Source organism: Pollachius pollachius (genome assembly GCF_949987615.1).
Source record: "Pollachius pollachius genome assembly, chromosome: 16".
Classification (NCBI taxonomy): domain Eukaryota; kingdom Metazoa; phylum Chordata; class Actinopteri; order Gadiformes; family Gadidae; genus Pollachius; species Pollachius pollachius.
The window spans coordinates 649,710-674,652 of NC_136949.1; the positions used below are offsets into that span (position 1 = coordinate 649,710).

At 50.2% G+C, this 24,943-nt stretch overlaps 3 protein-coding genes across 4 annotated transcripts; 1 reads left to right on the plus strand and 2 right to left on the minus strand.

Annotated features, from left to right (window-relative positions):
• Positions 1–495: 495 nt before the first annotated feature.
• ppil4 (peptidylprolyl isomerase (cyclophilin)-like 4) lies at positions 496–8,176 on the minus strand. Its single transcript, XM_079754204.1, has 13 exons — positions 8,082–8,176; positions 7,765–7,832; positions 7,568–7,632; positions 6,994–7,111; positions 6,615–6,757; positions 6,033–6,129; positions 5,805–5,921; positions 5,534–5,658; positions 4,180–4,246; positions 3,941–4,052; positions 3,484–3,580; positions 3,076–3,220; positions 496–876 (listed from the first exon to the last, which is right to left on the minus strand). The coding sequence occupies exons 1-13, from the start codon at positions 8,149–8,151 to the stop codon at positions 616–618; spliced, it is 1,485 nt and encodes a 494-aa protein (XP_079610330.1). The 5' UTR covers positions 8,152–8,176; the 3' UTR covers positions 496–615.
• A 36-nt stretch (positions 8,177–8,212) lies between these two features.
• On the plus strand, positions 8,213–17,336 carry ginm1 (glycoprotein integral membrane 1). 2 transcript variants are annotated; one of them, XM_079753824.1, is made up of 9 exons: positions 8,213–8,244; positions 8,335–8,441; positions 9,884–9,955; positions 10,135–10,234; positions 10,898–11,052; positions 11,687–11,843; positions 12,685–12,845; positions 14,916–15,079; positions 15,638–17,336. In XM_079753824.1, exons 2-9 carry the CDS (start codon positions 8,352–8,354, stop codon positions 15,738–15,740), a joined length of 1,002 nt encoding a protein of 333 aa, XP_079609950.1. In that variant the 5' UTR covers positions 8,213–8,244; positions 8,335–8,351; the 3' UTR covers positions 15,741–17,336. The 2 variants fall into 2 exon arrangements, 1 of the variants encoding a protein (XP_079609950.1); XR_013812536.1 differs by lacking the exon at positions 8,213–8,244 and having other exon boundaries at positions 8,252–8,441; positions 15,638–16,896; positions 17,026–17,336.
• A 145-nt stretch (positions 17,337–17,481) lies between these two features.
• Positions 17,482–24,615, minus strand: katna1 (katanin p60 (ATPase containing) subunit A 1). The gene is made up of 11 exons (XM_079753823.1): positions 24,574–24,615; positions 23,402–23,577; positions 22,579–22,712; positions 21,741–21,909; positions 21,223–21,332; positions 19,811–19,916; positions 19,388–19,546; positions 19,060–19,186; positions 18,320–18,454; positions 18,086–18,212; positions 17,482–17,827 (listed from the first exon to the last, which is right to left on the minus strand). The coding sequence occupies exons 2-11, from the start codon at positions 23,561–23,563 to the stop codon at positions 17,629–17,631; spliced, it is 1,428 nt and encodes a 475-aa protein (XP_079609949.1). The 5' UTR covers positions 23,564–23,577; positions 24,574–24,615; the 3' UTR covers positions 17,482–17,628.
• Positions 24,616–24,943: the final 328 nt, after the last annotated feature.

Below are 24,943 nucleotides of genomic sequence, written 5' to 3' on the forward strand. Positions count from 1 at the left end.
CATTACGAGGAGGAGATTCTGATATCGTAAAAGCAGATCGGATCAGTTCAGATTAGATTGTATGTCAGGTGTACAACAAAGTAAGCAACACCTGGACGGAAGTAGGAACCCTTTTGGGACTCCATATTTATGGACTTGATATTATGCCTTGACACAAGGCATGTTTTTCTTAAAGAGTTAAATTCTCTTCACTTCAGATCCATAACAGACCCTCTCAGTAGGCCTACTTACCAGTACTATCTTTAAACCAGTAACATCTATAGACCAGTGCTATTTATAGGCCAGTAACATAGACCAGTTCTATCTTTAGACCAGTAACATAGACCAGTACTATCTATTTACCAGTTCTAGATTCCAGCATAATAAATATAATTAAAGTTAGCCATGGTGCAGGTCAGTCTTCATACCCCATCCCTTAGAACTCTCCCATCACGTTTATGACCACTGTCATGAAGAGAAACGCGCTGAAGTAAAATGAGAAAGGTTTGAGTTTGCACCTTTTATTACAGAAAACAGATCAGCTGGAACACATCACAACAACAGGTCTGACATACACAAATGTTACACAAACAACTCTTCCTCCTCCTCGGGCCTCCCCCTTATCGTTCCTCCTCCTCATCTGTTGCGACTCCTCTCGTTGTCGCGTGTCTTCCTGGGCGAGCGGCTCCTCTCTCGGCGGCCGTGCTCTCTGCTGCCCCCTTCTGGCCGCGGCCGCTCCCTGTGCTTGTGGTGGCTCTCCCTGTCTCTCTCCCTGTGCCCGTCTCTGTCTCTCTCTCTGTGTCGGTCGGTGTCTCTCTCTCTGTCCCTGTGTCTCCCTGCCTCCCTCTCCCTGTCCCTGTCTCGCTGTCCACCTGTCTTGCTGTCTCCGTGGCTGTCCTGGAGTTGGGAGGGACGGCATACACAACACATCAATCAGGACTGAACTAATTAATGATCAATCAGGTGTGAACTAATTCATTAAACTGATTAATCAGGGGTGACCTAATTATCTAAACTGATTAATCAGGTGTGAACTAATTATCTAAACTGATTAATCAGGTGTGAACTAATTATCTAAACTCATTAATTAGGGGTGACCTAATTATCTAAACTGATTGAATGTGAAGCTGAAGGATGTTTTTTCACCTGAAGGAGGTGTTTAACATGAAGGATATGCGTTTTAAGGTGAAGGATGTGCGTTTTAAGGTGAAGGATTTGTATTAAGGTTAAGGTGTTTTAAGGTAAAGAAGGTGTCTTAAGGTGTAGGATGTGTATTAAGGTGAAGGATGTGTTTAAAGGTGAAGGTGTTTTAAGGTGAAGGATGTGTATTAAGGTGAAGGATGTGTTTAAAGGTGAAGGTGTTTTAAGGTGAAGGATGTGTATTAAGGTGAAGGATGTGTATTAAGGTGAAGGATGTGTTTAAAGGTGAAGGTGTTTTAAGGTGAAGGATGTGTATTAAGGTGAAGGATGTGTTTAAAGGTAAAGGAGGTGTATTAAGGTGAAGGAGGTGTATTAAGGTGAAGGATGTGTTTAAAGGTGAAGGAGGTGTATTAAGGTGAAGGAGATGTATTAAGGTGAAGGATGTGTATTAAGGTGAAGGAGGTGTATTAAGGTGAAGGATGTGTTTAAAGGTAAAGGAGGTGTATTAAGGTGAAGGATGTGTTTAAAGGTGAAGGTGTTTTAAGGTGAAGGATGTGTATTAAGGTGAAGGATGTGTTTAAAGGTAAAGGAGGTGTATTAAGGTAAAGGAGGTGTATTAAGGTGAAGGAGGTGTATTAAGGTGAAGGATGTGTTTAAAGGTGAAGGAGGTGTATTAAGGTGAAGGAGATGTATTAAGGTGTAGGATGTGTATTAAGGTGAAGGAGGTGTATTAAGGTGAAGGAGGTGTATTAAGGTGAAGGAGGTGTTTTAAGGTGAAGGAGGTGTATTAAGGTGTAGGATGTGTTTAAAGGTGAAGGAGGTGTATTAAGGTGAAGGAGGTGTATTAAGGTGAAGGAGGTGTATTAAGGTGAAGGAGGTGTATTAAGGTGAAGGAGGTGTTTTAAGGTGTAGGATGTGTTTTCTAAGTTGAAGGATGTGTATTAAGGTGAAGGAGGTGTTTTAAGTTGTAGGATGTGTGTTCTAAGGTGAAGGAGGTTTATTAAGGTGAAGGAGGTGTATTAAGGTGAAGGAGGTGTTTTAAGGTGTAGGATGTGTTTTCTAAGTTGAAGGATGTGTATTAAGGTGAAGGAGGTGTTTTAAGTTGTAGGATGTGTGTTCTAAGGTGAAGGAGGTTTATTAAGGTGAAGGAGGTGTATTAAGGTGAAGGAGGTGTATTAAGGTGAAGGAGGTTTATTAAGGTGAAGGAGGTGTATTAAGGTGAAGGAGGTGTTTTAAGGTGTAGGATGTGTTTTCTAAGTTGAAGGATGTGTATTAAGGTGAAGGAGGTGTTTTAAGTTGTAGCATGTGTGTTCTAAGGTGAAGGAGGTTTATTAAGGTGAAGGATGTGTATTAAGGTGAAGGAGGTGTTTTAAGTTGTAGGATGTGTGTTCTAAGGTGAAGGAGGTTTATTAAGGTGAAGGAGGTTTATTAAGGTGAAGGAGGTGTATTAGGGTGAAGGAGGTGTTTAAAGGTGAAGCAGGTGTATTAAGGTGAAGGAGGTGTATTAAGGTGAAGGAGGTGTATTAAGGTGAAGGAGGTGTTTTAAGGTGAAGGAGGTGTATTAAGGTGAAGGAGGTGTTTTAAGGTGAAGGAGGTGTATTAAGGTGAAGGAGGTGTTTTAAGGTGTAGGATGTGTTTTCTAAGTTGAAGGATGTGTATTAAGGTGAAGGAGGTTTATTAAGGTGAAGGAGGTGTATTAAGGTGAAGGAGGTGTTTAAAGGTGAAGGAGGTGTATTAAGGTGAAGGAGGTGTATTAAGGTGAAGGAGGTGTATTAAGGTGAAGGAGGTGTTTTAAGGTGAAGGAGGTGTATTAAGGTGAAGGAGGTGTTTTAAGGTGAAGGAGGTGTATTAAGGTGAAGGAGGTGTTTTAAGTTGTAGGATGTGTGTTCTAAGGTGAAGGAGGTGTATTAAGGTGAAGGAGGTGTTTAAAGGTGAAGGAGGTGTTTCAGGGTCTACCTTGGATACTTTGCTCCCTCTGCCGTTCTCAACATCTTTCTGCTTCTCTGGCTTCTTCGGCTGTTTCCTCTCTGGAGGACGAAGGCCCGGCCCCTCCTCTTCCTCGTCCTCCTCCTCGTCCTCTAGGAGCAGCTGGTACCGAGTGCTTTGGGGGCGGTTCAGGACAACGTGTTGCTTAGCGACTGGATGCTGTTCCCTGGCTGTGTAAGGGTTCAGTGTCAGATCTGTGTGTGTGTTGGATTAGGGTCAGATTTGTGTGGTTGTGTGTCGGCTTCGGTGTCAGATCAGTGTCAGACCTGTGTGTGTGTGTTGGATTAGTGTCAGATCTGTGTTTGTGATGGTGATCTCTGTGTGTGTTGGATGAGGTAGATGTAACTGATAGGGTTGATATAATCTCTGAAAGGATACTCCAGTTTGAGTTTGACCTTGTCCTTCAGAGCCAGTTTGGACCGGGTGTCCACGTCCTTCTCGTAGGCCTTGAAGTCGTCTTTGCTGTATTTCCCTCCTGAGAAGAGGAGTGAGAGGAGCGGAGTGAGATGGTCTGAGCTGGTCATCCATCAGCACTGACGGTGTTTAGACAACAGTAAATGGTGAATGGGCCGCATTAATACAGCGCCTTTCCAACCAGTGGCCACTCAAAGCGCCTTACAATATACCCTCACATTCACCCGTTCATGCACACATTCACAACCCGACGGCGGAGTCAACCACGCAGGGCGACAGCCAGCTCGTCAGGAGCAGTCAGGGTGGGGCGTCTCGCTCAGGGACACCTCCACACTCGGAGGAACCGGGGATTGAACTAGCCACATTCCGGTTACCAGCCAACCCGCTCTGCCTCCTGAGCTGCACGCCGCCCTGAACACACCTTTCCCCTTCCACTTGATCTTGGAGACAGATTGGCTGAAGTCCACGTGGATGCGGCGGTCGTCTATCAGCACGTTGTCCATCTTGAAGAACGCCTTCTCACAGTCCTCCTCCTGGGGAACACAAAGTGATCCACCGTCAGACCTACTAGTCCTACTAACTAGTCCTCCTCACAAGTCCTACTGGAACCTAAACATGATTAATCAATAACCATCTCATGTGCTGTTTCGTCAGACTCACCTTCTCAAACTCGATGAAGGCGTAGCAGAGAGACTCTCCCGTCTTCCAGTCTCTGATGATCTCACAGCTACAGACAGCACAGAGTATTACTAGTCACAGCTACAGACAGCACAGAGTATTACTAGTCACAGCTACAGACAACACAGAGTGTTACTAGTCACAGCTACAGACAACACAGAGTGTTACTAGTCACAGCTACAGACAACACAGAGTGTTACTAATCACAGCTACAGACAACACAGAGTGTTACTAGTCACAGCTACAGACAACACAGAGTGTTACTAATCACAGCTACAGACAACACAGAGTGTTACTAGTCACAGCTACAGACAACACAGAGTGTTACTAGTCACAGCTACAGACAACACATCAAGTGTTACTATTCATACACACATTGTACATCATGTCAGTGTATTTAAAAGGGATAGCTTCAAATACACTACACTAGAGTTAAGTGCATAAGTCTGTGTACGGATCCTACCTTATAAAGTAAAACAGGCTGAGACACTGATTGTATAGTGCGTAGGGTGTAGTGTACAGTGTGTATAGTATGGAGGGTTTAGGGTGTAGTGGACGGGTGTAGTAGACAGTGTGTAGTGTATACAGGGTGTAGTAGCGAGTGTGTAGTGTATGTAGGGTGTAGTGTATACAGGGTGTATAGTATGGAGGGTTTAGGGTGTAGTGGACAGTGTGTAGTGTATGTAGGGTGCAGTAGACAGTGTGTAGTGTATGTAGGGTGTAGTAGCGAGTGTGTAGTGTGTGTAGGGTGCAGTAGACAGTGTGTAGTGTATGTAGGGTGCAGTAGACAGTGTGTAGTGTGTGTAGGGTGCAGTAGACAGTGTGTAGTGTATGTAGGGTGTAGTAGCGAGTGTGTAGTGTGTGTAGGGTGCAGTAGACAGTGTGTAGTGTATGTAGGGTGCAGTAGACAGTGTGTAGTGTGTGTAGGGTGCAGTAGACAGTGTGTAGTGTATGTAGGGTGCAGTAGACAGTGTGTAGTGTGTGTAGGGTGCAGTAGACAGTGTGTAGTGTATGTAGGGTGTAGTAGCGAGTGTGTAGTGTGTGTAGGGTGCAGTAGACAGTGTGTAGTGTGTGTAGGGTGCAGTAGACAGTGTGTAGTGTGTGTAGAGTGCAGTAGACAGTGTGTAGTGTGTGTAGGGTGCAGTAGACAGTGTGTAGTGTGTGTAGGGTGCAGTAGACAGTGTGTAGTGTGTGTAGGGTGCAGTAGACAGTGTGTAGTGTGTGTAGGGTGCAGTAGACAGTGTGTAGTGTGTGTAGGGTGCAGTAGACAGTGTGTAGTGTGTGTAGGGTGCAGTAGACAGTGTGTAGTGTGTGTAGGGTGCAGTAGACAGTGTACCACTGGATGGCTCCAAAGCGGGAGAAGATGATGTCCAGATCTTCGTCGGTGGTCACAGGGTTCAGCTTACAGACAAACAGAACGTTCTCAGGGGGCTTCACCTCAGCATCTGGGAGGTCCCCCACCTGCACACACACACACACACACACACACACACACACACACACACACACACACACACACACACACACACACACACACGATGTGAGGGGAGGTGGTGTGAGAGCAGGAGGTGTAACGAGGAGGTGGTTTGTGTGTGAGGAGGAGGTACCATCTCCAGCAGGATGGCCTGTGTCTTGGCCTCCTTCTCCTTCAGCAGCTCGTCCAGCTCCTCGGCCGCCCGCCCCTCGTTGTCATCGATGGCCTCGTCCGCCCCGATGCGCCCGCTCTGCGCGCACACACACACACACACACACACACGATTGGTTCTCTGGTTTTGCTGTGGTTGGTTGTTACGGTTTCGGTGAGGATGCTGAGGCTGGTTGCCGTGGTGACCTACATCCAGCTGCTCCTTGGTGGGCTCGGGGGAGCGGTCTGGGACGGGGAGGTTTGAGGGGTCGTCGAAGGGGTCCTCCAGCACCACCGTGTGGTTGATCCTGCAACAACATCACCCCCTCATCACTGAACCATCACCCTCTCATCACCCTCTCATCACTGAACCATCACCCTCTCATCACCCTCTCATCACTGAACCATCACCCTCTCATCACTGAACCATCACCCTCTCATCACTGAACCATCACCCTCTCATCACTGAACCATCACCCTCTCATCACTGAACCATCACCCTCTCATCAACCTCTCATCACCCTCTCATCACTGAACCATCACCCTCTCATCAACCACACATCACTGAACCATCACCCTCTCATCACTGAACCATTACCCACATACTATCCTCTCACCACCCGCTGATCTGCCTCTCATCCCCTAACCCTTACCCTCTCATCCACTAACCCTTACCCTCTCATTACCCCCTGAACACCCAACCCTCACCCTCTCATCACCGTACCCTCACCCTCTCATCAGGGGAGCTAGCACAGCGTGGTCGTGATGACGTGCTCCGTCCCGCGAGGCTCACCTGATGTCCTGGAAGGGGAGGAAGTCTTTGTCCACGAAGGTCTCGTTGATCTTGGCCAGGACCTCCAGGCCCTCACTCACCTCGCCGAACACCGTGTGCACGCCGTCCAGGTAGTCCACGCCGTCCGCCGTCGTGATGAGGAACTGGGGAGCACACGATGGTTTAGTCTCTGCATACTGGGAACCATCCTGGAGATAACAGTAGGACCAGTAGTGGAGGCCTACCTGAGGTAACAGCAGTCTAGAGGAGGCCTACCTGGGATAACAGCAGTCTAGAGGAGGCCTACCTGAGATAACAGCAGTCTAGAGGAGGCCTACCTGAGATAACAGCAGTCTAGAGGAGGCCTACCTGAGGTAACAGCAGTCTAGAGTAGGCCTACCTGGGATCCATGTTGGTTGTTCCCGTTGTTCACCATGGAAACCATTCCCTTCTTCTTGTGTTTGATACGCGGGACTTTCTCCACATCGAAGAAGCGTGCCTGGTCTCCGTACAGCTTACTGCGGAGCCACAAGACGGTGACGAGTTCATCTTCAGGGTAATCAACAACGTCATGTAGAATCCTACAGCTCTCATCCTCTCACTAAAGCCAGGGGCTAGTTTACTGTTGTCTCCCTGAATCAAATGGTTAAAGAGTCCCACCTTATCCACTATATTACTATTCACACAATGCTACTACTACTACTACTACTACTGCCCGCTAACTGCTGCTTTACAGGCTGATGAGACACACAATCAAGGGAGAGTAGTCCCTTGAGTCTACTATTTATTTACTCAGAGAGTGAGCCTACTTGTGTCTTCAATACCACGTTGTATATGATAGTTTATTTACATCCAATGAACAACCAGCAGCTAGACTAGCATTAAACAAACTGCCACCATGCTTTACGGGATGCTAAAGGGTAGCCATGGTGACAAGGAGGCTGAGCCGTAGCCATGGGGACGAGGATGCTGACCTGAAGACGGAGTCCCCGCCTCGACCCGACCCCGTGGGGTCTCCGGTCTGCACCATGAAGTCCCTCTAGAGGCGGAGAGGAGGAATTAACAGGGGCTCATACTAATGTATACACAAGAACTGTTCCTCTCATTCACAGATGTGTGTTATTATTAAATACAATGAACAGGATGTCAACACGGTGTAGGATGCGTTTACCTGCACATTGTGGAATAGACAGTAGTTGTAGTATTTTATTTTGCATAACTTCAGGAAGTTCAGGGAGGCTGAAAGATTAGAAAAAGGACAACCAGTGATGGCAGGTGAGACATGGTTAATGTACAGTAGTAGAGACATGAACCCTAACCCTAACACAGAGTGAAACCCTGAAGGAAATCTGGCCCAATCTGGCAACGCTTGTAAACAGCTAACCGCTAACAGGGGTAGCATCACAGATTGCTACTCTCCTCAACCCCCACACTGAACCCAGATATCAACCCCGACCACCCGGTACCACAACCCGGCTGCGCTCTTACTTTTAGGCCTTTCGTCGGTGAATAGATCTATAACTATATCACCAAGCGTCGTTTCAAGCAGCACCGCCATCGCGTTGTCACGTCGGCGAGAACGAGAAGTGACGAGGGGACGAGAGTTGAACAGTGCGCATGCGTATTATATATGCGTCACTGCACTGTTTTGGTACGTAGCGTTCCCTGCTCGTCTTATCGCATGATATACATTGACATGACGATTCGCGCATGGTTCTCCCGCTAACTGTCTTGTTCTTAGAATAACGGAGCGGTAAAATGAAGTCCACGGGTCTCCCGCTGGCCGCTGTCTTCCTCCTACTGCTGGCCTCAGCCTTCTCTTCCCCGCTCCCCAAGCCTCCCACCACGGTAAGCAGGACTCGGGAAGTCATCAGGAACACCTATTGTTCCCCATCCATACACCACAACGCCTCCATATCCATAGCAGGACCTATTGTTCCGTATACAAATAGCACAGAACTTCAATATCCATGCCTATACATTTACACGTTTGTTCGCCCATACATCCCGATACTTGACTATCAAAGCAACTCCAATGCTTGTTTTGATACTTCCTGATCTACACATCATGTCATTTCTTCACAACACCACACTTAAATCAACCCCGCTATTTATAATGGTCTAGTCTAATAGAGCATTTAATAGAATCTGAATGTTATTCATAGTCAGAGAATAGAGTGTAATAGAGCATTGATCATAGAGTCAGACGCGGCTGGTGATCAAAAATGTTGGTGGTGCACAGTAATAGACCCCCCATAAATAGATTTGATTTCCTGTATTCTGGTGTATTCTGGGGATGGCCACTAACTATTTACCTACTATTCATTCAGATTCATAGCCTACATCCTGACTTGCAGGGCCTGGACAAGCTTACACTGCATATACAGACCTACTTCATGGCCACTCCACCAGCCATTGCTATTTGACCCATTGTTGTTATTCTGATATTGAGACCAATCATGATCACTGTCCTATAGCGTCCATTTTTTCGTGAGTCTCAATGTCTACATTAAATGTAGTTAGAAATATGGGAAAGTTGCTTCATTTTGTTAATATGTTACAGGCCGAAAGACTAAATTAATATGTAAGTTACTTGCTCCTTTAAGTATAACATTGCTTGGGGAGTGGAGGGTGGAAAGTGCTTACAACTCTCTGCCAGTTAGCGATCTATCTCTTCTCTACATGTAGTTGTGTTGCTCGAACGCTGCTGAGGGAGGTAGCCTATTGATTGATTCTCTGAATTGTCCAATCATGTGGTGATAACAAAAAAGAAAAGCGATACCATTGGCCTGGGGCGCACACTGGTGCGACCAGAGGGCGAATTTTCTTGCGCCAATAAAACGCTGTCTCTGCTTGATAGACAGCAAAAAGTTAGCGAGCTTACATTGACTTCAACGTGGCCGGCGCCCCTGACTTGGAGGAGGGCTTTATTTCGAATGACCAATAACTAGCCTAGCCCAAATCATTGACGTTCAGACGCATTTAAATGGTTGCTGGCAGTGACAAGTATATCACACAATTAAACGATGATAAACGCTATGTATTTTTGTTGGTTTATTTCGTATTGAGAATATTTAGTGAATATTTCACGGAGGGGCGGCGCCCTAGCGCCCTCTATTGACCCACCGCCACTGTCAGCATATTGTTAATAGATAATTGCTCATAGACTCTCATAGATATTGATCATGGTGTATTGATCATGGAGTATTGATCATAGAGTGTTGATCATAGCGTATTGATGATGGAGTCAGTATTGAGGATTTAACCCTCACTGGTCTTGTGTTCCACAGGAGACTATCCTGATCAACGTCACGGCCGGACTGGGGGGAGACGGACAACAGCAGGATTCCAGCATGCTGCAGGTGTGTGTGTGTGTGTGTGTGTGTGTGTGTGTGTGTGTGTGTGTGTGTGTGTGTGAGCCTACATTCATAATGTGACAACATGTTTGAGTGTAGTCAGATTCTCTCAGCCAGCACTAACTGCTTGCGTGTCTGTGTGTGTGTGTGTGTGTGTGTGTGTGTGTGTGTGTGTGTGTGTGTAGATCAGTCTGAATGTGTCGGTGAGTGAGGAGGAGGTCCTCGTGAACCAGGTCCCCGTGGAGCTGTCGGGGGTCACTCGCCTCCCCTGCCAGGCCCTGCTCTGTGAGTCCTGCACCTCCTGCACCTCCACCTCCTGCACCTCCTCCTGCACCTCCTCCTCCTCCTCCTGCACCTCCTCCTCCTGCACCTCCTCCTCCTCCTCCTCCTGCACCTCCTGCATCTTCTCCTCCTGCACCTCCTCCTGCACCTCTCCCCACATCTGGAGACTAACTCCTCCCACTCCCGGAGACTGACTCCTCCCACTCCCGGAGACTGACTCCTCCCACTCCCGGAGAATAACTCCTCCCACTCCCGGAGACTGACTCCTCCCACTCCTGGGTCGGCTGCACCAACATGGCTAACGGCCGGTCGTCAGCCATGTTGGTCTAAACTCAACTTTCTAAGTCTGATCTGATAGTTACGCCTAGTCAGTGGCAGGCGTAAAGTCAGTAGTCCGTTAAGTCTCTTTAGTAACAATCAAAGAAAATATACGCTAAGAACGTTAGTAGGCTATAGGCAAACGATGCCGCGTCTAATATACCGACTACAAGAGCGAGCATTTAGAAGAGAGAGAGTGGTACGGGACAGGAAGAGTCAGTGGGCTGATGGAGCGGTTTAGGTTCAGCAGAACAGAGATCCTCCTTCTCCTTTAGCCCCCGGCCGCCCGCCCCTCGTTGTCATCGATGGCCTCGTACGACTGTTTATTGGTCTTGCTGTGATTGACAGTGGACTCGACCAATGGCAGCAGTGAGGTTGACGCTGGGAGCCTGGTTTCCGCGGTAACGCGGGTGATGGTGGTCCAGAACCGCCTGTACAGCGACTATGAGGAGGTGGTCTCACTGCAGGTGTTCAGTGAGGTCATCGAGGTGGACGGACAGCAGGTGAGCTGCTCTTCTGGTCCCTCCTCTCCTCCCCTCCTCTCCTCCTCTCCTCCCCTCCTCTCCTTTACTCTTCTCTCCTCTCTTTTCTCCTTTCTCTTCTCCTCTCCTCTCTCCCCTCCTCTCCTCCTCTCCTCTCCTCTTCTCCTCTCTCTTCTCCTCTCCTCTCTCCCCTCCTCTCCTCCCCTCCTCTCCTTTACTCTTCTCTCCTCTCCTCTTCTCCTCTCTCTTCTCCTCTCTCTTCTCCTTTCCTCTCTCTCCTCCTCTCCTCCTCTCCTCCACTCCTCTCCTTTAATCTTCTCTCCTCTCTCTTCTCCTCTCTCTTCTCCTTTCCTCTCTCCGTTCCTCTCCTTCTCTCCTCTCCTTTGGATTCTGTGTCCTCCAAACGGTTGACACCGCTGTGTGTGTGTGTGTGTCTATGTGTGTGTGTGGGCGTGGGTGTGTCTCTCTATGTGTGTGTCTCTGTATGCGTGTGTGTCTGTGTGCGTGTCTCTCTGTCTGTGTGTTTTTGTGTCCATGTGTGCGTGCGTGTCTGTGTGCGTGTGTCTGTCTGTCTGTGTCTGTCTGTTTATCTGTCTCTCAATGCGTGTGTGTGTGTGTCTCTCTATGTGTGCGTCTCTCTATGTGTGTGTCTCAGGTCCAGCAGGCGGCCATGTGTGAGGTGAGGATCCTGCTGGACCCCAGCTACCAGCAGCGTGCCAGCTCCACCAGGGTGTACCCCATGGACCACAGCCCCCTCTCCAGGGCGCCCCGCGGCGAGGACGCCCTGGCCCCCCAGCGGCCCCGCCAGACAGGTGGGGGGCCGCGCTGCGGTCGGCCCTATGGGGCCACGCCGCGCTGTGGTGTGGCCCTGGGCTGTGTTGTGTAGCACTTTGTTGTGTTGAATAGATGTGTGTTGTGTAGCAGTGTGTTGTGTAGCAGTGTGTATTGTAGCTGTGTGTTGTGTAGCTGTGTGTTGTGTAGCAGTGTGTTGTGTAGCTGTGTGTTGTGTAGCAGTGTGTTGTGTAGCAGTGTGTTGTGTAGCTGTGTGTTGTGTAGCAGTGTGTTGTGTAGCTGTGTGTTGTGTAGCTGTGTGTTGTGTAGCTGTGTGTTGTGTAGCTGTATGTTGTGTAGCTGTGTGTTGTGTAGCAGTGTGTTGTGTAGCTGTGTGTTTTGTAGCTGTGTGTTGTGTAGCAGTGTGTTGTGTAGCAGTGTGTTGTGTAGCAGTGTGTATTGTAGCAGTGTGTTGTGTTGCAGTGTGTTGTGTAGCAGTGTGTTGTGTAGCAGTGTGTATTGTAGCTGTGTGTTGTGTAGCGGTGTGTTGTGTAGCTGTGTGTTGTGTAGCTGTGTGTTGTGTAGCAGTGTGTTGTGTTGCGCAGCAACAGCTCTCCCTGCAGGTGAACTGCAGGAGGGTTGGGGTGCTGGCGGCCCCCAGATGCACCCCCGACGGGGCCGACTCCACGGGCCCCCCGGAGCCCCACCAGCAGCCTGGGGGCCGGGGGAGTCGGCCCCCGGGAGCCCCACCAGCAGCCTGGGGGCCGGGGGAGTCGGCCCCCCGGAGCCCCACCAGCAGCCTGGGGGCCGGGCCCCTTCAGCCCCCCCGGTGGGGCGGAGGCTGAACAGCGAGTGACGCTCTCCTCTAATGTGTCGTCTCAGTGGGCTCCGGGGACGACCCGCTGGTGTCCCGCCCACCCCCCGCCCAGCAGGAGTACGCCGCCCCGGGACTCCTCCCCGAGGTGCCGCTCCGCATGGCCCCCAGGGGGCAGCAGGAGGAGGAGGAGGAGGAGGAGCAGCCCCGAGCCGAGTCCTCCTACTCTGTGAGTCGGCCCTGGAGGGTCTAGGGGAACGGGCCGGGTGGCATGGTGCTGCTAACATGGTGCTGCTAACATGATGCTAACATGGTGCTAACATGATGCTAACATGATGCTGCTAACATGATGCTATCATGATGCTGCTAACATGATGCTGCTAACATGGTGGTGGTAGCATGGTGCTGCTAACATGATGCTAACGTGGTGGTGGTAGCATGATGCTGCTAACATGATGCTAACATGGTGGTGGTAGCATGGTGCTGCTAACATGGTGCTAACATGGTGGTGGTAGCATGGTGCTGCTAACATGGTGCTAACATGGTGGTGGTAGCATGGTGCTGCTAACATGATGCTAACATGGTGGTGGTAGCATGGTGCTAACATGGTGCTGCTAACATGGTGCTGCTAACATGGTGCTGCTAACATGGTGCTGCTAACATGATGCTGCTAACATGGTGCTGCTAACATGATGCTGCTAACATGATGCTAACATGGTGGTGGTAGCATGGTGCTGCTAACATGATGCTGCTAACATGATGCTGCTAACATGGTGGTGGTAGCATGGTGGTAGCATGATGCTGCTAACATGATGGTGGTAGCATGGTGCTGCTAACATGATGCTAACATGGTGGTGGTAGCATGGTGCTAACATGATGCTGCTAACATGATGCTGCTAACATGATGCTAACATGGTGGTGGTAGCATGGTGCTGCTAACATGATGCTGCTAACATGATGCTGCTAACATGATGCTAACATGGTGGTGGTAGCATGGTGCTAACATGATGCTGCTAACATGATGCTGTTAACATGATGCTAACATGGTGGTGGTAGCATGTAGCTGCTAACATGATGCTGCTAACATGATGCTGCTAACATGATGCTGTTAACATGGTGGTGGTAGCATGGTGGTAGCATGATGCTGCTAACATGATGATGGTAGCATGGTGCTAACATGATGGTGGTAGCATGGTGCTAACATGATGGTGGTAGCATGATGCTTACATGAAGCTAACAGGCCCCTCCCCCCCAGGCGGTGTGTGTGTGGGGGCAGCTAGCATGATGCTGCCATGATGCTAGCATGATGCTAACATGAAGCTAACAGGCCCCTCCCCCCCAGGCGGTGTGTGTGTGGGGGCAGCTAGCATGATGCTGCCATGATGCTAGCATGATGCTAACATGAAGCTAACAGGCCCCTCCCCCCCAGGCGGTGTGTGTGTGGGGGCAGCTAGCATGATGCTGCCATGATGCTAGCATGATGCTAACATGAAGCTAACAGGCCCCTCCCCCCCAGGCGGTGTGTGTGTGGGGGCAGCTAGCATGATGCTGCCATGATGCTAGCATGATGCTAACATGAAGCTAACAGGCCCCTCCCCCCCAGGCGGTGTGTGTGTGGGGGCAGCTAGCATGATGCTGCCATGATGCTAGCATGATGCTAACATGAAGCTAACAGGCCCCTCCCCCCCAGGCGGTGTGTGTGTGGGGGCAGCTAGCATGATGCTGCCATGATGCTAGCATGATGCTAACATGAAGCTAACAGGCCCCTCCCCCCCAGGCGGTGTGTGTGTGGGGGCAGCTAGCATGATGCTGCCATGATGCTAGCATGATGCTAACATGAAGCTAACAGGCCCCTCCCCCCCAGGCGGTGTGTGTGTGGGGGCAGCTAGCATGATGCTGCCATGATGCTAGCATGATGCTAACATGAAGCTAACAGGCCCCTCCCCCCCAGGCGGTGTGTGTGTGGGGGCAGCTAGCATGATGCTGCCATGATGCTAGCATGATGCTAACATGAAGCTAACAGGCCCCTCCCCCCCAGGCGGTGTGTGTGTGGGGGCAGCTAGCATGATGCTGCCATGATGCTAGCATGATGCTAACATGAAGCTAACAGGCCCCTCCCCCCCAGGCGGTGTGTGTGTGGGGGCAGCTAGCATGATGCTGCCATGATGCTAGCATGATGCTAACATGAAGCTAACAGGCCCCTCCCCCCCAGGCGGTGTGTGTGTGGGGGCAGCTAGCATGATGCTGCCATGATGCTAGCATGATGCTAACATGAAGCTAACAGGCCCCTCCCCCCCAGGCGGTGTGTGTGTGGGGGCAGCAGGCCCGGGACCGCGTGCGGCGGTTCTGCTCCGAGTCGCTGCCGCTCTTCTTCCTGGTCATGTGGGTGGTGGTCATTGGCGTGGTGGGCTCCGCCGTCATCGTGAAGATCCTCGACCTCTTCTTCCCCACCTGCGAACACAGGTGAGCAGCGAGCCGACGCCGGCCAATCACAGAGCTCCAACATAGAAGTGCATCCACAGGATGACTTATTTATTTATTATGAAGAGCAGCACTACTGGCAAAGTAGGGTTAGTAATACTCTCACCGTTCTGTAATGTTACAGAACAATACAGAAACAGGTCCATATGGTTATTTGTATTGGAAGTTTTCCTAAATGCATCGACCGGTTCTTTGTGGTACTGGGGATGGTGTGTCCAAACCACCGCAAAGAACTGAGTTTACCAGAACTTATTGTGCGCCTAGCACAAAATGTACGCACTTATTTTATGGTGTACGTCCTGGAACCTAAAAATAGTACTTAGCATCGTGTAGCGTCTTATCCTAGCTGTCTCTGTTGTACGGGGAACGGGTTAACCTAGTGATGGTTAGTGCTTGGTTCTATGAACATCCTCACTGTACCCACAGAGATATGTTGTTTCTCTTTATTCTGACCAATGGGCTTATTGTGAGTCGCTGTGGATAAAAGTGTCTGCTAAACGCCCTAGATATAAATGTCCTCCCCTCTCGGTTCTCCTCCAGGAGGTCCTACCACCTCTCGGAGGTTCCCCCGCTCCCCGAGGAGGAGAAGCACACACTGCTGGAGAACATGGAGGCAGAGCCCACCTCAGGGACCTCCGAATGACTCCTCCCGCACCCCGGCGCCTCCATGCTTGTTTCATGCTTTCACTCTGACCCAGCCCCCCCCTCCCCTTCGAGTGAGTCCAGCAGACCGACACCTCCTGCTGGTCGGAGGCCGGCTCACGGCTCCTGGCTAGGATCAAATCCCCAGGACCGAAACCCATTAAAACAAACAAGAGATTCAAATAATTGTAAAATGATTAGTGTTTTAATGAATGTTTTGGCTAGCAGAGCTAGCTCCTGCCGTATGAATACTGATTGAAACAGCTGTTCCTTCCTGTTCCATTACTTGTGACGCATGTCTTGATGGCTGTAGCCGATGACAGCTACCAAGCTACCTAGCTTAGCCCCCTGGTTAGATGCTATTTAGTGAGCATGTCTGAATGGCTGTAGCCGAGGACAGCTACCTAGCCACCTAGCTTAAACCTCTGGTTAGATGTTTAGTTAGCATGTCTTGATGGCTGTAGCAGTGGACAGCTACCTAGCCTAGCCCCCTGGTTAGATTGTGTTTAGTTAGCATGTCTGGATGGCTGTGGCCAAGGACAGCTACCTAGCTTTGATGTTTGTTAGCATGTCTTGATGGCTGTAGCCGAGGACAGCTACCTAGCCTAGCCCCTTGGTTAGTTGATGTTTAGTTAGCTTTCACTGACGCCTATCTGGGCGGCTCAGCCACGCTTTGAGTTCCCCTCCTGATAATCCACCCCGACACTGCTCCGAGACCTAGTGATGTACAGCACGCCAGCGGAACGTTGTGTAATTTGCTGTAAACTACGTGAGCGGAGTTTGTGTTTGTTGATTGAATGTGAAAACGAGGTTACTGAGTTCAAGGAAGAGGCGGTCACTCTTCCTACGATGTCAAACGTTCTGGAACTTTTCTCCAGAGCGACGTGTGGGATAATATACGTTTATATTGACGAGTCTCTTCTTCTAAACGACGTGCAGTAGACATGTTTGATTTGATTTGAAGCGATAAGGTGACCCCAGTTAGTGATAGAGGTCCCTGTGGTGAACGGTTCTGATGCTGGTGTCCGGTACCTCTCGACAGGACCCTGTAGTCCGGTCCCAAGGACCCTGTAGTCCGGTACCCGGTCATCTGGACCCTGTGGTCCGGTATCCGGACCCCAGGACCCTGTAGTCAGGTACCAGGACCCCGTAGTCCGGTACCCGGTCCCCAGGACCCTGTAGTCCGGTACCCGGTCATCTGGACCAGGACCCTGTAGTCCGGTACCCGGCCCTCAGGACCCTGTGGTCCGGTACCCGGACCCCAGGACCCTATAGTCCGGTACCAGGACCCTGTAGTCCGGTACCCGGTCATCTGGACCAGGACCCTGTAGTCCGGTACCCGGTCCCCAGGACCCTGTGGTCCGGTACCTGGACCCCACTGGCTGTGGGGGGCCTCACAGCCAGTCAAGCTGCATGCTTACTGGGACTCTAGTGCATGATGTCACCGTTTGGTTGGACCAGGTCGTCATTTGGGGAAACATGACATTTCATGAATTTTGGAGCTTTTATTTTGAAGAACTGTTAAAGCACTTTATAACGATGCATCATAAAGTCGAGCATGGTTAGAAAACAAATAAAACGTTTGGATTTAACTGAAGCCAGCAGTGGTGGGTTTCTTGTGATTTTATAGACTGGGCGCCCACGAACGTAACGCCCACGAATGAAACGAAAACTGCTGAAAATAAATTGCCTAGCGTAGCTTTTAGCTAGTGAACCTGAACAAGATCAGCCTGGAGGAAAGGGGGGTACGTTCTAAATGAAGAACCACACAACCTGGCTCATTTGATTATCTTTATTAACTTTTGGCCCCGTGAACGCACACACACACACACACACACACACACACTCACTCTCTCACACACCCGCCCCCCTGTGGTGCGGCCCACCCCTCAGCAGGAGCCAAACTCCTCGATCCACTCCTCGTACTTGAGCAGGTCGGACGCCGACACCGACTTGGAGACCTTCTTCAGCGCCGCCTCGAAGTCCTGCATGGTGGTGGGCATGTGCATCTCGTCCTTGGAGATGTTCCGGATCTCCTCCGGGGTGAGCCCCTCAATCCGCCTCCGCATCGCCATCAGAGACGCATCCCTGGGACGGACACACACACGCACACACACACACACACACACACACACACAATTGTTATTTGGAAGAACTTAACAAGATGAGACTAGTCTAGGAAAAGACCGAAGGATACCAGACGAAGAGGAGAGATTAGACGACAGAATGAGGCTAGGGGAGGAGACTAGAGGAGGAGAGAGGAGGAGAGGAGATTAGAGGAGTCTTGAGAGGAGGAGTCTAGGGGAGAGGAGGAGACCAGGGGAGAGGAGGAGACCAGGGGAGTACCTGCAGACGTTGGTGATGTCAGCTCCTGAGTACCCCTCCATCTGCTCTGCGATCTTGTCCATGTCCACGTCTCCCTCCAGCTCCAGCTCCAGCAGGTTGATCCTCAGCAGCTCCACACGCCCCTCCCCTGGAGACCAGAGCTCACAGCTTACACACACCTTACCGGGGGGGGGGGGGGGTGAGTGTACTAGAGGGTAGAGTGAGTGAGGGCAGTGTGAGTGAGGGGGTGAGTACCTGAGGGCAGGGGGATGTAGATCCTCTTCTCCAGGCGCCTCCTCAGGGCCTCGTCGATGTCCCAGGGGAAGTTGGTGGCGGCGAGAACCATGACCATCTTAGAGGGGTCCTCGCTCTCTGAGGCCCCGCCCACACCTGCACACCACAACACACTGCTACACCACACAACACACTGCTACACACCTGCACACCACAACACAACACAGCTACACAACACAACACACTGCTACAAGACATACTGCTTCACTAAACAGCACACTGCTAATAACACTGCTACACAACACAACACCTTACTGCCAATACAACTGACTAATGCACAACACAACACAAAACCCTGCTACACAGTTGTAGAGGTGTTAGCGTCTCGGTACGAGAGGAGGTTCTAAAGGTTCTAGCGGTGATAGCGTTGCAGTACTAGAGGAGGTTCTGGAGGTTCTAGAGGTGTTAGCGTCGCGGTACTAGAGGAGGTTCTGGAGGTTCTAGAGGTGTTAGCGTCGCGGTACTAGAGGAGGTTCTGAAGGTTCTAGAGGTGATAGCGTTGCAGTACTAGAGGAAGTTCTAGAGGTGTTAGCGTCGCGGTACTAGAGGAGGTTCTGAAGGTTCTAGAGGTGATAGCGTTGCAGTACTAGAGAAGGTTCTAGAGGTGTTAGCATCTCGGTACGAGAGGAGGTTCTAAAGGTTCTAGCGATGATAGCGTTGTGGTACTAGAGGAGGTTCTAGAGGTGTTAGCGTTGCAGTACCGTCCATCTGCACCAGCAGCTCGGCCTTGACGCGGCGGCTGGCCTCGTGCTCCTCCGACGTCCCGCGCCGGCTGCACATGGAGTCGATCTCGTCGATGAAGATGGTGGTGGGGGCGTAGAACCGGGCCTGTGGGGACACAGCCGTCAGACCCCCGCAGAGACCCCCTCAGAGGTGAGGGGGGCGGGGCCTACCATCTCAAACAGCAGGCGGACTGAGGGGCGGGGCCTGAGGGGGCGTGGCCTGTGGGGGCGGGGCCTGTGGGGGCGGGGCCTGAGGGGGCGGGGCCTACCATCTCAAACAGCAGGCGGACTGAGGGGCGGGGCCTACCATCTCAAACAGCAGGCGGACCAGCTTCTCCGACTCCCCGCGGTACTTGGAGGTCAGGGTGGAGGAGGACACGTTGAAGAAGGTGGTCCGGCACTCGGTCGCCACCGCCTTGGCCAGCAGGGTCTTACCGGTGCCTGGAGGCCCCACCATCAGGACCCCCTGGGGAGGACACACACACACACACATACACGTTTGATAGACGCTTCTATCTTTAATATAGAACTATCTGAACTGGTATCCCGGTGAACCTATGGGAGGGCAGCGTGTGGTGGACCAATGGGAGGGCAGCGTGTGGTGGACCAATGGGAGGGCAGCGTGTTGCGGACCAATGGGAGGGCAGCGTGTTGCGGACCAATGGGAGGGCAGCGTGGGGTGGACCAATGGGAGGGCAGCGTGTGGTGGACCAATGGGAGGGCAGCGTACCTTCCAGGGTCTCCTGATGCCCCTGAAGAACTGGGGCATCCACATGGGCAGGACCACCGCCTCCTTCAGCAGCCGCTTCGCGTCCCCCAGGTCCGCGATGTCCTCCCTGGTCACCATGACAACCGCCCGTCAACACTGGCTCTCACAGTTGGTATCTATATCGTTGTGGTGCCACTGGCCTGAGAGAGGTCTCACCACCGCTAGAGTTATAGTAATAGTAGTACCGCTTGATGTTGGGGTTCTGGGAGATGATGTCTCTGCCTAGAGCCCCTAGTTATAGTTATATAACTAGTTATAGTTAGTGTAAGTTATAGTTATAGTACCGCTTGATGTTGGGGTTCTGGGAGATGATGTCTCTGCCTAGAGCCCCTAGTTATAGTTATATAACTAGTTATAGTTAGTGTAAGTTATAGTTATAGTACCGCTTGATGTTGGGGTTCTGGGAGATGATGTCTCTGCCTAGAGCCCCTAGTTATAGTTATATAACTAGTTATAGTTAGTGTAAGTTATATTTATAGTACCGCTTGATGTTGGGGTTCTGGGAGATGATGTCTCTGCCTAGAGCCCCTAGTTATAGTTATATAACTAGTTATAGTTAGTGTAAGTTATAGTTATAGTACCGCTTGATGTTGGGGTTCTGGGAGATGATGTCTCTGCCTAGAGCCCCTAGTTATAGTTATATAACTAGTTATAGTTAGTGTAAGTTATAGTTATAGTACCGCTTGATGTTGGGGTTCTGGGAGATGATGTCTCTGCCTAGAGCCCCTAGTTATAGTTATATAACTAGTTATAGTTAGTGTAAGTTATAGTTATAGTACCGCTTGATGTTGGGGTTCTGGGAGATGATGTCTCTGCCTAGAGCCCCTAGTTATAGTTATATAACTAGTTATAGTTAGTGTAAGTTATAGTTATAGTACCGCTTGATGTTGGGGTTCTGGGAGATGATGTCTCTGCCTAGAGCCCCTAGTTATAGTTATATAACTAGTTATAGTTAGTGTAAGTTATAGTTATAGTACCGCTTGATGTTGGGGTTCTGGGAGATGATGTCTCTGCCTAGAGCCCCTAGTTATAGTTATATAACTAGTTATAGTTAGTGTAAGTTATAGTTATAGTACCGCTTGATGTTGGGGTTCTGGGAGATGATGTCTCTGCCTAGAGCCCCTAGTTATAGTTATATAACTAGTTATAGTTAGTGTAAGTTATAGTTATAGTACCGCTTGATGTTGGGGTTCTGGGAGATGATGTCTCTGCCTAGAGCCCCTAGTTATAGTTATATAACTAGTTATAGTTAGTGTAAGTTATAGTTATAGTACCGCTTGATGTTGGGGTTCTGGGAGATGATGTCTCTGCCTAGAGCCCCTAGTTATAGTTATATAACTAGTTATAGTTAGTGTAAGTTATAGTTATAGTACCACTTGATGTTGGGGTTCTGGGAGATGATGTCTCTCTCCAGGGCTTCCACGAGGTCCTTATCGTGTCCGCTGCCGTCAAACCGCTTCACCTCGCGGTCCTCCGTCTTGGCCTGCGAACACCACAGGAAGTGACATCACCACAGGAAGTGACATCACAGGAAAAACGTGAAGAGAGCGGACAGTCAACACAAGGCCATTGCATTGAGAGTCACAGTAGATCTGAAGACTAGAGTGATGGAAGATAGAGCTAGAGAATATAGAAGGTGCAATAGAGCTAGATCCTCTAGAAGGTGCCGTAGAGCTAGATCCTCTAGAAGGTGCAGTAGAGCTAGATCCTCTAGAAGGTGCAGTAGAGCTAGATCCTCTAGAAGGTGCAGTAGATCTAGATCCTCTAGAAGGTGCAGTAGAGCTAGATCCTCTAGAAGGTGCAGTAGAGCTAGATCCTCTAGAAGGTGCAGTAGATCTAGATCCTCTAGAAGGTGCAGTAGAGCTAGATCTAGAAGGTGAGGCGTCCTGACCTTGTCGTCCTTGTGCTTCTCCTTTCCCTCCTTGGGGTCCTTCTTCTCCTTGCCCCTGGGGAGGCGCCCCCCGTCCCCGTAGCCGCGGGGGGCCTGTCGGGGCTGCTGTCGGACCCCCGCGCTGGGCCGGCTGTCCCGGGGGGAGGCTCTGACCGGACAGGGGGACGACCTGCAGCCCGGGGCGGGACCGTTACCGACCCCAGGTACACCGCCAGGACACGTGTGTGTGTGTGTGTGTGTGTGTGTGTGTGTGTGTGTGTGTGTGTGTGTGTGTGTGTGTGTGTGTGTGTGTGTGTGTGTGTGTGTGTGTGTGTGTGTGTGTGTGTGCGCGCATCTGGAGGTGTGTGTGTGTGTGTGTGTGTGTGTATCTGGAGGTGTGTGTGTGCATCTGGAGGTGTGTGTGTGCATCTGGAGATGTGTGTGTGTGTGTGTGTGTGTGTGTGTGTGTGTGTGTATCTGGAGGTGTGTGTGTGTGTATGTGTGTGTGTATCTGGAGGTGTGTGTGTGTGCGTGGGATTGGCTACATTTCCAGGGCAGTGATCAGGAACAATAAGCTGAGAGCCGCACACTGTGGTACTAATCAGACTCACATGACCGACCACCACCGCACCCCACCCTCCCAAAGGTACAGCTAGCTCTGACTGTAGACTGATACAGCTAGCACTAAAGCACTACTTCACCACTAGCGCTATAGACTGTAGAGCAAGGACAGCTAGCTTTATTTAGCTAGCGCTATAAACTGTAGTTTATAGCTAGCACTATAGACTGTAGCGTGATGGCAGCTAGCTTCGTACAGCTAGCGCTATAGACTGTAGCTTTGTGAAGCTAGCTTCGTTACCTGCGCTTGACGTGGGCGGAGATCAGGTCTCCGTCCTCGCTGGGTTTGGACGGCGTCGCGTTTAGCTGGAAGCTCGCCAGCGTCGCCATGATCTCGTCCACCTGCTTGTTCTCCTCGCTGATCTCCTGCAGAACCTAAAGAACCACAACATAACAGAGAACTCAGAAGCAGAACTCAACCCTGCAGAACAACACCGTAAAGTAGAACTCAACCCCTTTGGATCCACACAGTAACAGAGAACTCAGGACTAGAATTCAACCCTGCAGAACCCCACAGTACCGTAGAACTCAGAAGAGGACCACAAGGGTTGGCCCCCAGGTGGAACAGTCACCTCTCCCCCAGGTGGGTCTCTGATCCCCTATCCCCCAGGTGGGTCTCTGATCCCCTCTCCACCAGGTGGGTCTCTGATCCCCTCTCCACCAGGTGGGTCTCTGATCACCTCTCCCCCAGGTGGGTCTCTGATCACCTATCCCCCAGGTGGGTCTCTGATCACCTCTCCCCCAGGTGGGTCTCTGATCACCTCTCCCCCAGGTGGGTCTCTGATCACCTATCCCCCAGGTGGGTCTCTGATCACCTCTCCCCCAGGTGGGTCTCTGATCCCCTCTCCCCCAGGTGGGTCTCTGATCACCTCTCCACCAGGTGGGTCTCTGATCACCTATCCCCCAGGTGGGTCTCTGATCACCTATCCCCCAGGTGGAACAGTCACCTCTCCCCCAGGTGGGTCTCTGATCACCTCTCCCCCAGGTGGGTCTCTGATCACCTCTCCCCCAGGTGGGTCTCTGATCACCTCTCCCCCAGGTGGGCCGGTGGGGGAGGGGCTCACCTGCTGCCAGCGGTGGGTGAAGCCCCCGTCACGGAGGGCCCCTAGGTGGCGCTGGACCTGGGTGAGCACGCCGCGGTACAGCACGCTGGCGGAGCTGTAGTTCCCCAGCAGGGCGTACTCCCGGGCCAGCTTCACGTTCTCTGTGATCTCACGCAGGTTCATCCTGCTGGAGGGGGCTAACACACACACACACACACACACACACACACACACACACACATACACAGTTAAACCCTATCCAACACACTGTCTAAAACACAACACACGGTCTAACTCTATTCCCAATACACACACTGTTAATCCCTCTCCAACACACTGTCAAACCCTATCCAACACAACACTATCTAACACACACTGTTAATCCCTCACCAACACACTGTCAAACACACACAGACTGTCAAACTCTACCACCCAACCACACGCATGTGGCCATATGCACTTGTCACTAACGCCCTCCGGTTTCCCTCACCTCAACATACAACTCAAATGGACTGTAATCACCTTATTCAAGAGCTTCAACCAACATCATCTTACCATTTCCACATGACTTACTGGCCAAACAGACCACGTCTTTCCAGTCAACAGTACAGAACACACAGTATCAAACAGTCAACACTAACACATCACACACTACCAAACACACATTTTCAAACAAACCAATCGTTTTAAACGTCCCGTGGTTTGGACTACAACTTCGACAAGGTGAATTTCTTTAATGCAGTCGTTATTATTATGTTACCAGTAACATGTCAACTGATCAAAGTAACATGGAAGACGTCAAACAGGTAACAAGTCATTTGTGCTCAAAGCAACATGTCCATTGTGATCAAAGCAACAGGTAAGTTGTGATCAAAGTAACAAAGTGTTTTTCTCCCAGAGGGTAAACCAAACCTCACCCTCTGTATCAGATTATAGAGCAGTAAAGAATTATAGTTTAACATCAAGCGACAGAACCAGACGAGCTGTCATCTGCAATTTAACATTAAGTATTAATCTTATTATTAATCCTATTCTACATCCTTGATCTGCACAACTCATGGTGGACTCCCGCACCCGACTGATTAAAACACTGTCCGGACGAGTGACAATAAAATGGGCCAAGTTAATGGAAGTTCAGGCAATTTAACGGTCATTTGTAATGAATTAGAATATGATAAAAGAGTGAAACTTACTTGACTTCTCCGCCTTATACAAAAAAACAAGTTTGTTCACTGGAGAAAGTTATGACGAGTTCCGGTGACCAGCGGGACGTTTCCGAAATTTAACGAAAAGAGCCGAGGGAGTTCCCAAGGCTAAATCCGAATATCTATCTATATCTATACAGATAGATATATGTATAGATATCTCTATATTTCTATATCTCTATAAAGATATATATATAGGTTTAATGAACTGGTATCCCGATTTTTAAATAGGTTTAAAAAATATATATATATATAGATTTAGATTTTATCTCTATTTATATTAGATTCCTGCATTATTTATATTCCCATAAATAAATTAATAAATACGCTCACATCATTTTGTAATTTTACCAGGGAA

Excerpts from the sequence above, each read along its gene's own strand:
- ppil4 (XM_079754204.1), bottom strand. The coding sequence starts at position 8,151 with ATGGCGGTGCTGCTTGAAACGACGCTTGGTGATATAGTTATAGATCTA. Across the intron at positions 4,247-5,533 it reads CGCTTTGGAGCCATCCAGTG|CTGTGAGATCATCAGAGACT; the intron begins GTACACTGTCTA and ends TGCTGTCTGTAG. Across the intron at positions 877-3,075 it reads GAGGGAGCAAAGTATCCAAG|GACAGCCACGGAGACAGCAA; the intron begins GTAGACCCTGAA and ends TCCCAACTCCAG.
- ginm1 (XM_079753824.1), top strand. The coding sequence starts at position 8,352 with ATGAAGTCCACGGGTCTCCCGCTGGCCGCTGTCTTCCTCCTACTGCTG. Across the intron at positions 12,846-14,915 it reads GAGCCGAGTCCTCCTACTCT|GCGGTGTGTGTGTGGGGGCA; the intron begins GTGAGTCGGCCC and ends CCTCCCCCCCAG. Across the intron at positions 15,080-15,637 it reads TTCCCCACCTGCGAACACAG|GAGGTCCTACCACCTCTCGG; the intron begins GTGAGCAGCGAG and ends GTTCTCCTCCAG.
- katna1 (XM_079753823.1), bottom strand. The coding sequence starts at position 23,563 with ATGAACCTGCGTGAGATCACAGAGAACGTGAAGCTGGCCCGGGAGTAC. Across the intron at positions 21,910-22,578 it reads TCCGCCCACGTCAAGCGCAG|GTCGTCCCCCTGTCCGGTCA; the intron begins GTAACGAAGCTA and ends CCCGGGCTGCAG. Across the intron at positions 18,213-18,319 it reads CTACATCCCCCTGCCCTCAG|GGGAGGGGCGTGTGGAGCTG; the intron begins GTACTCACCCCC and ends TCTGGTCTCCAG.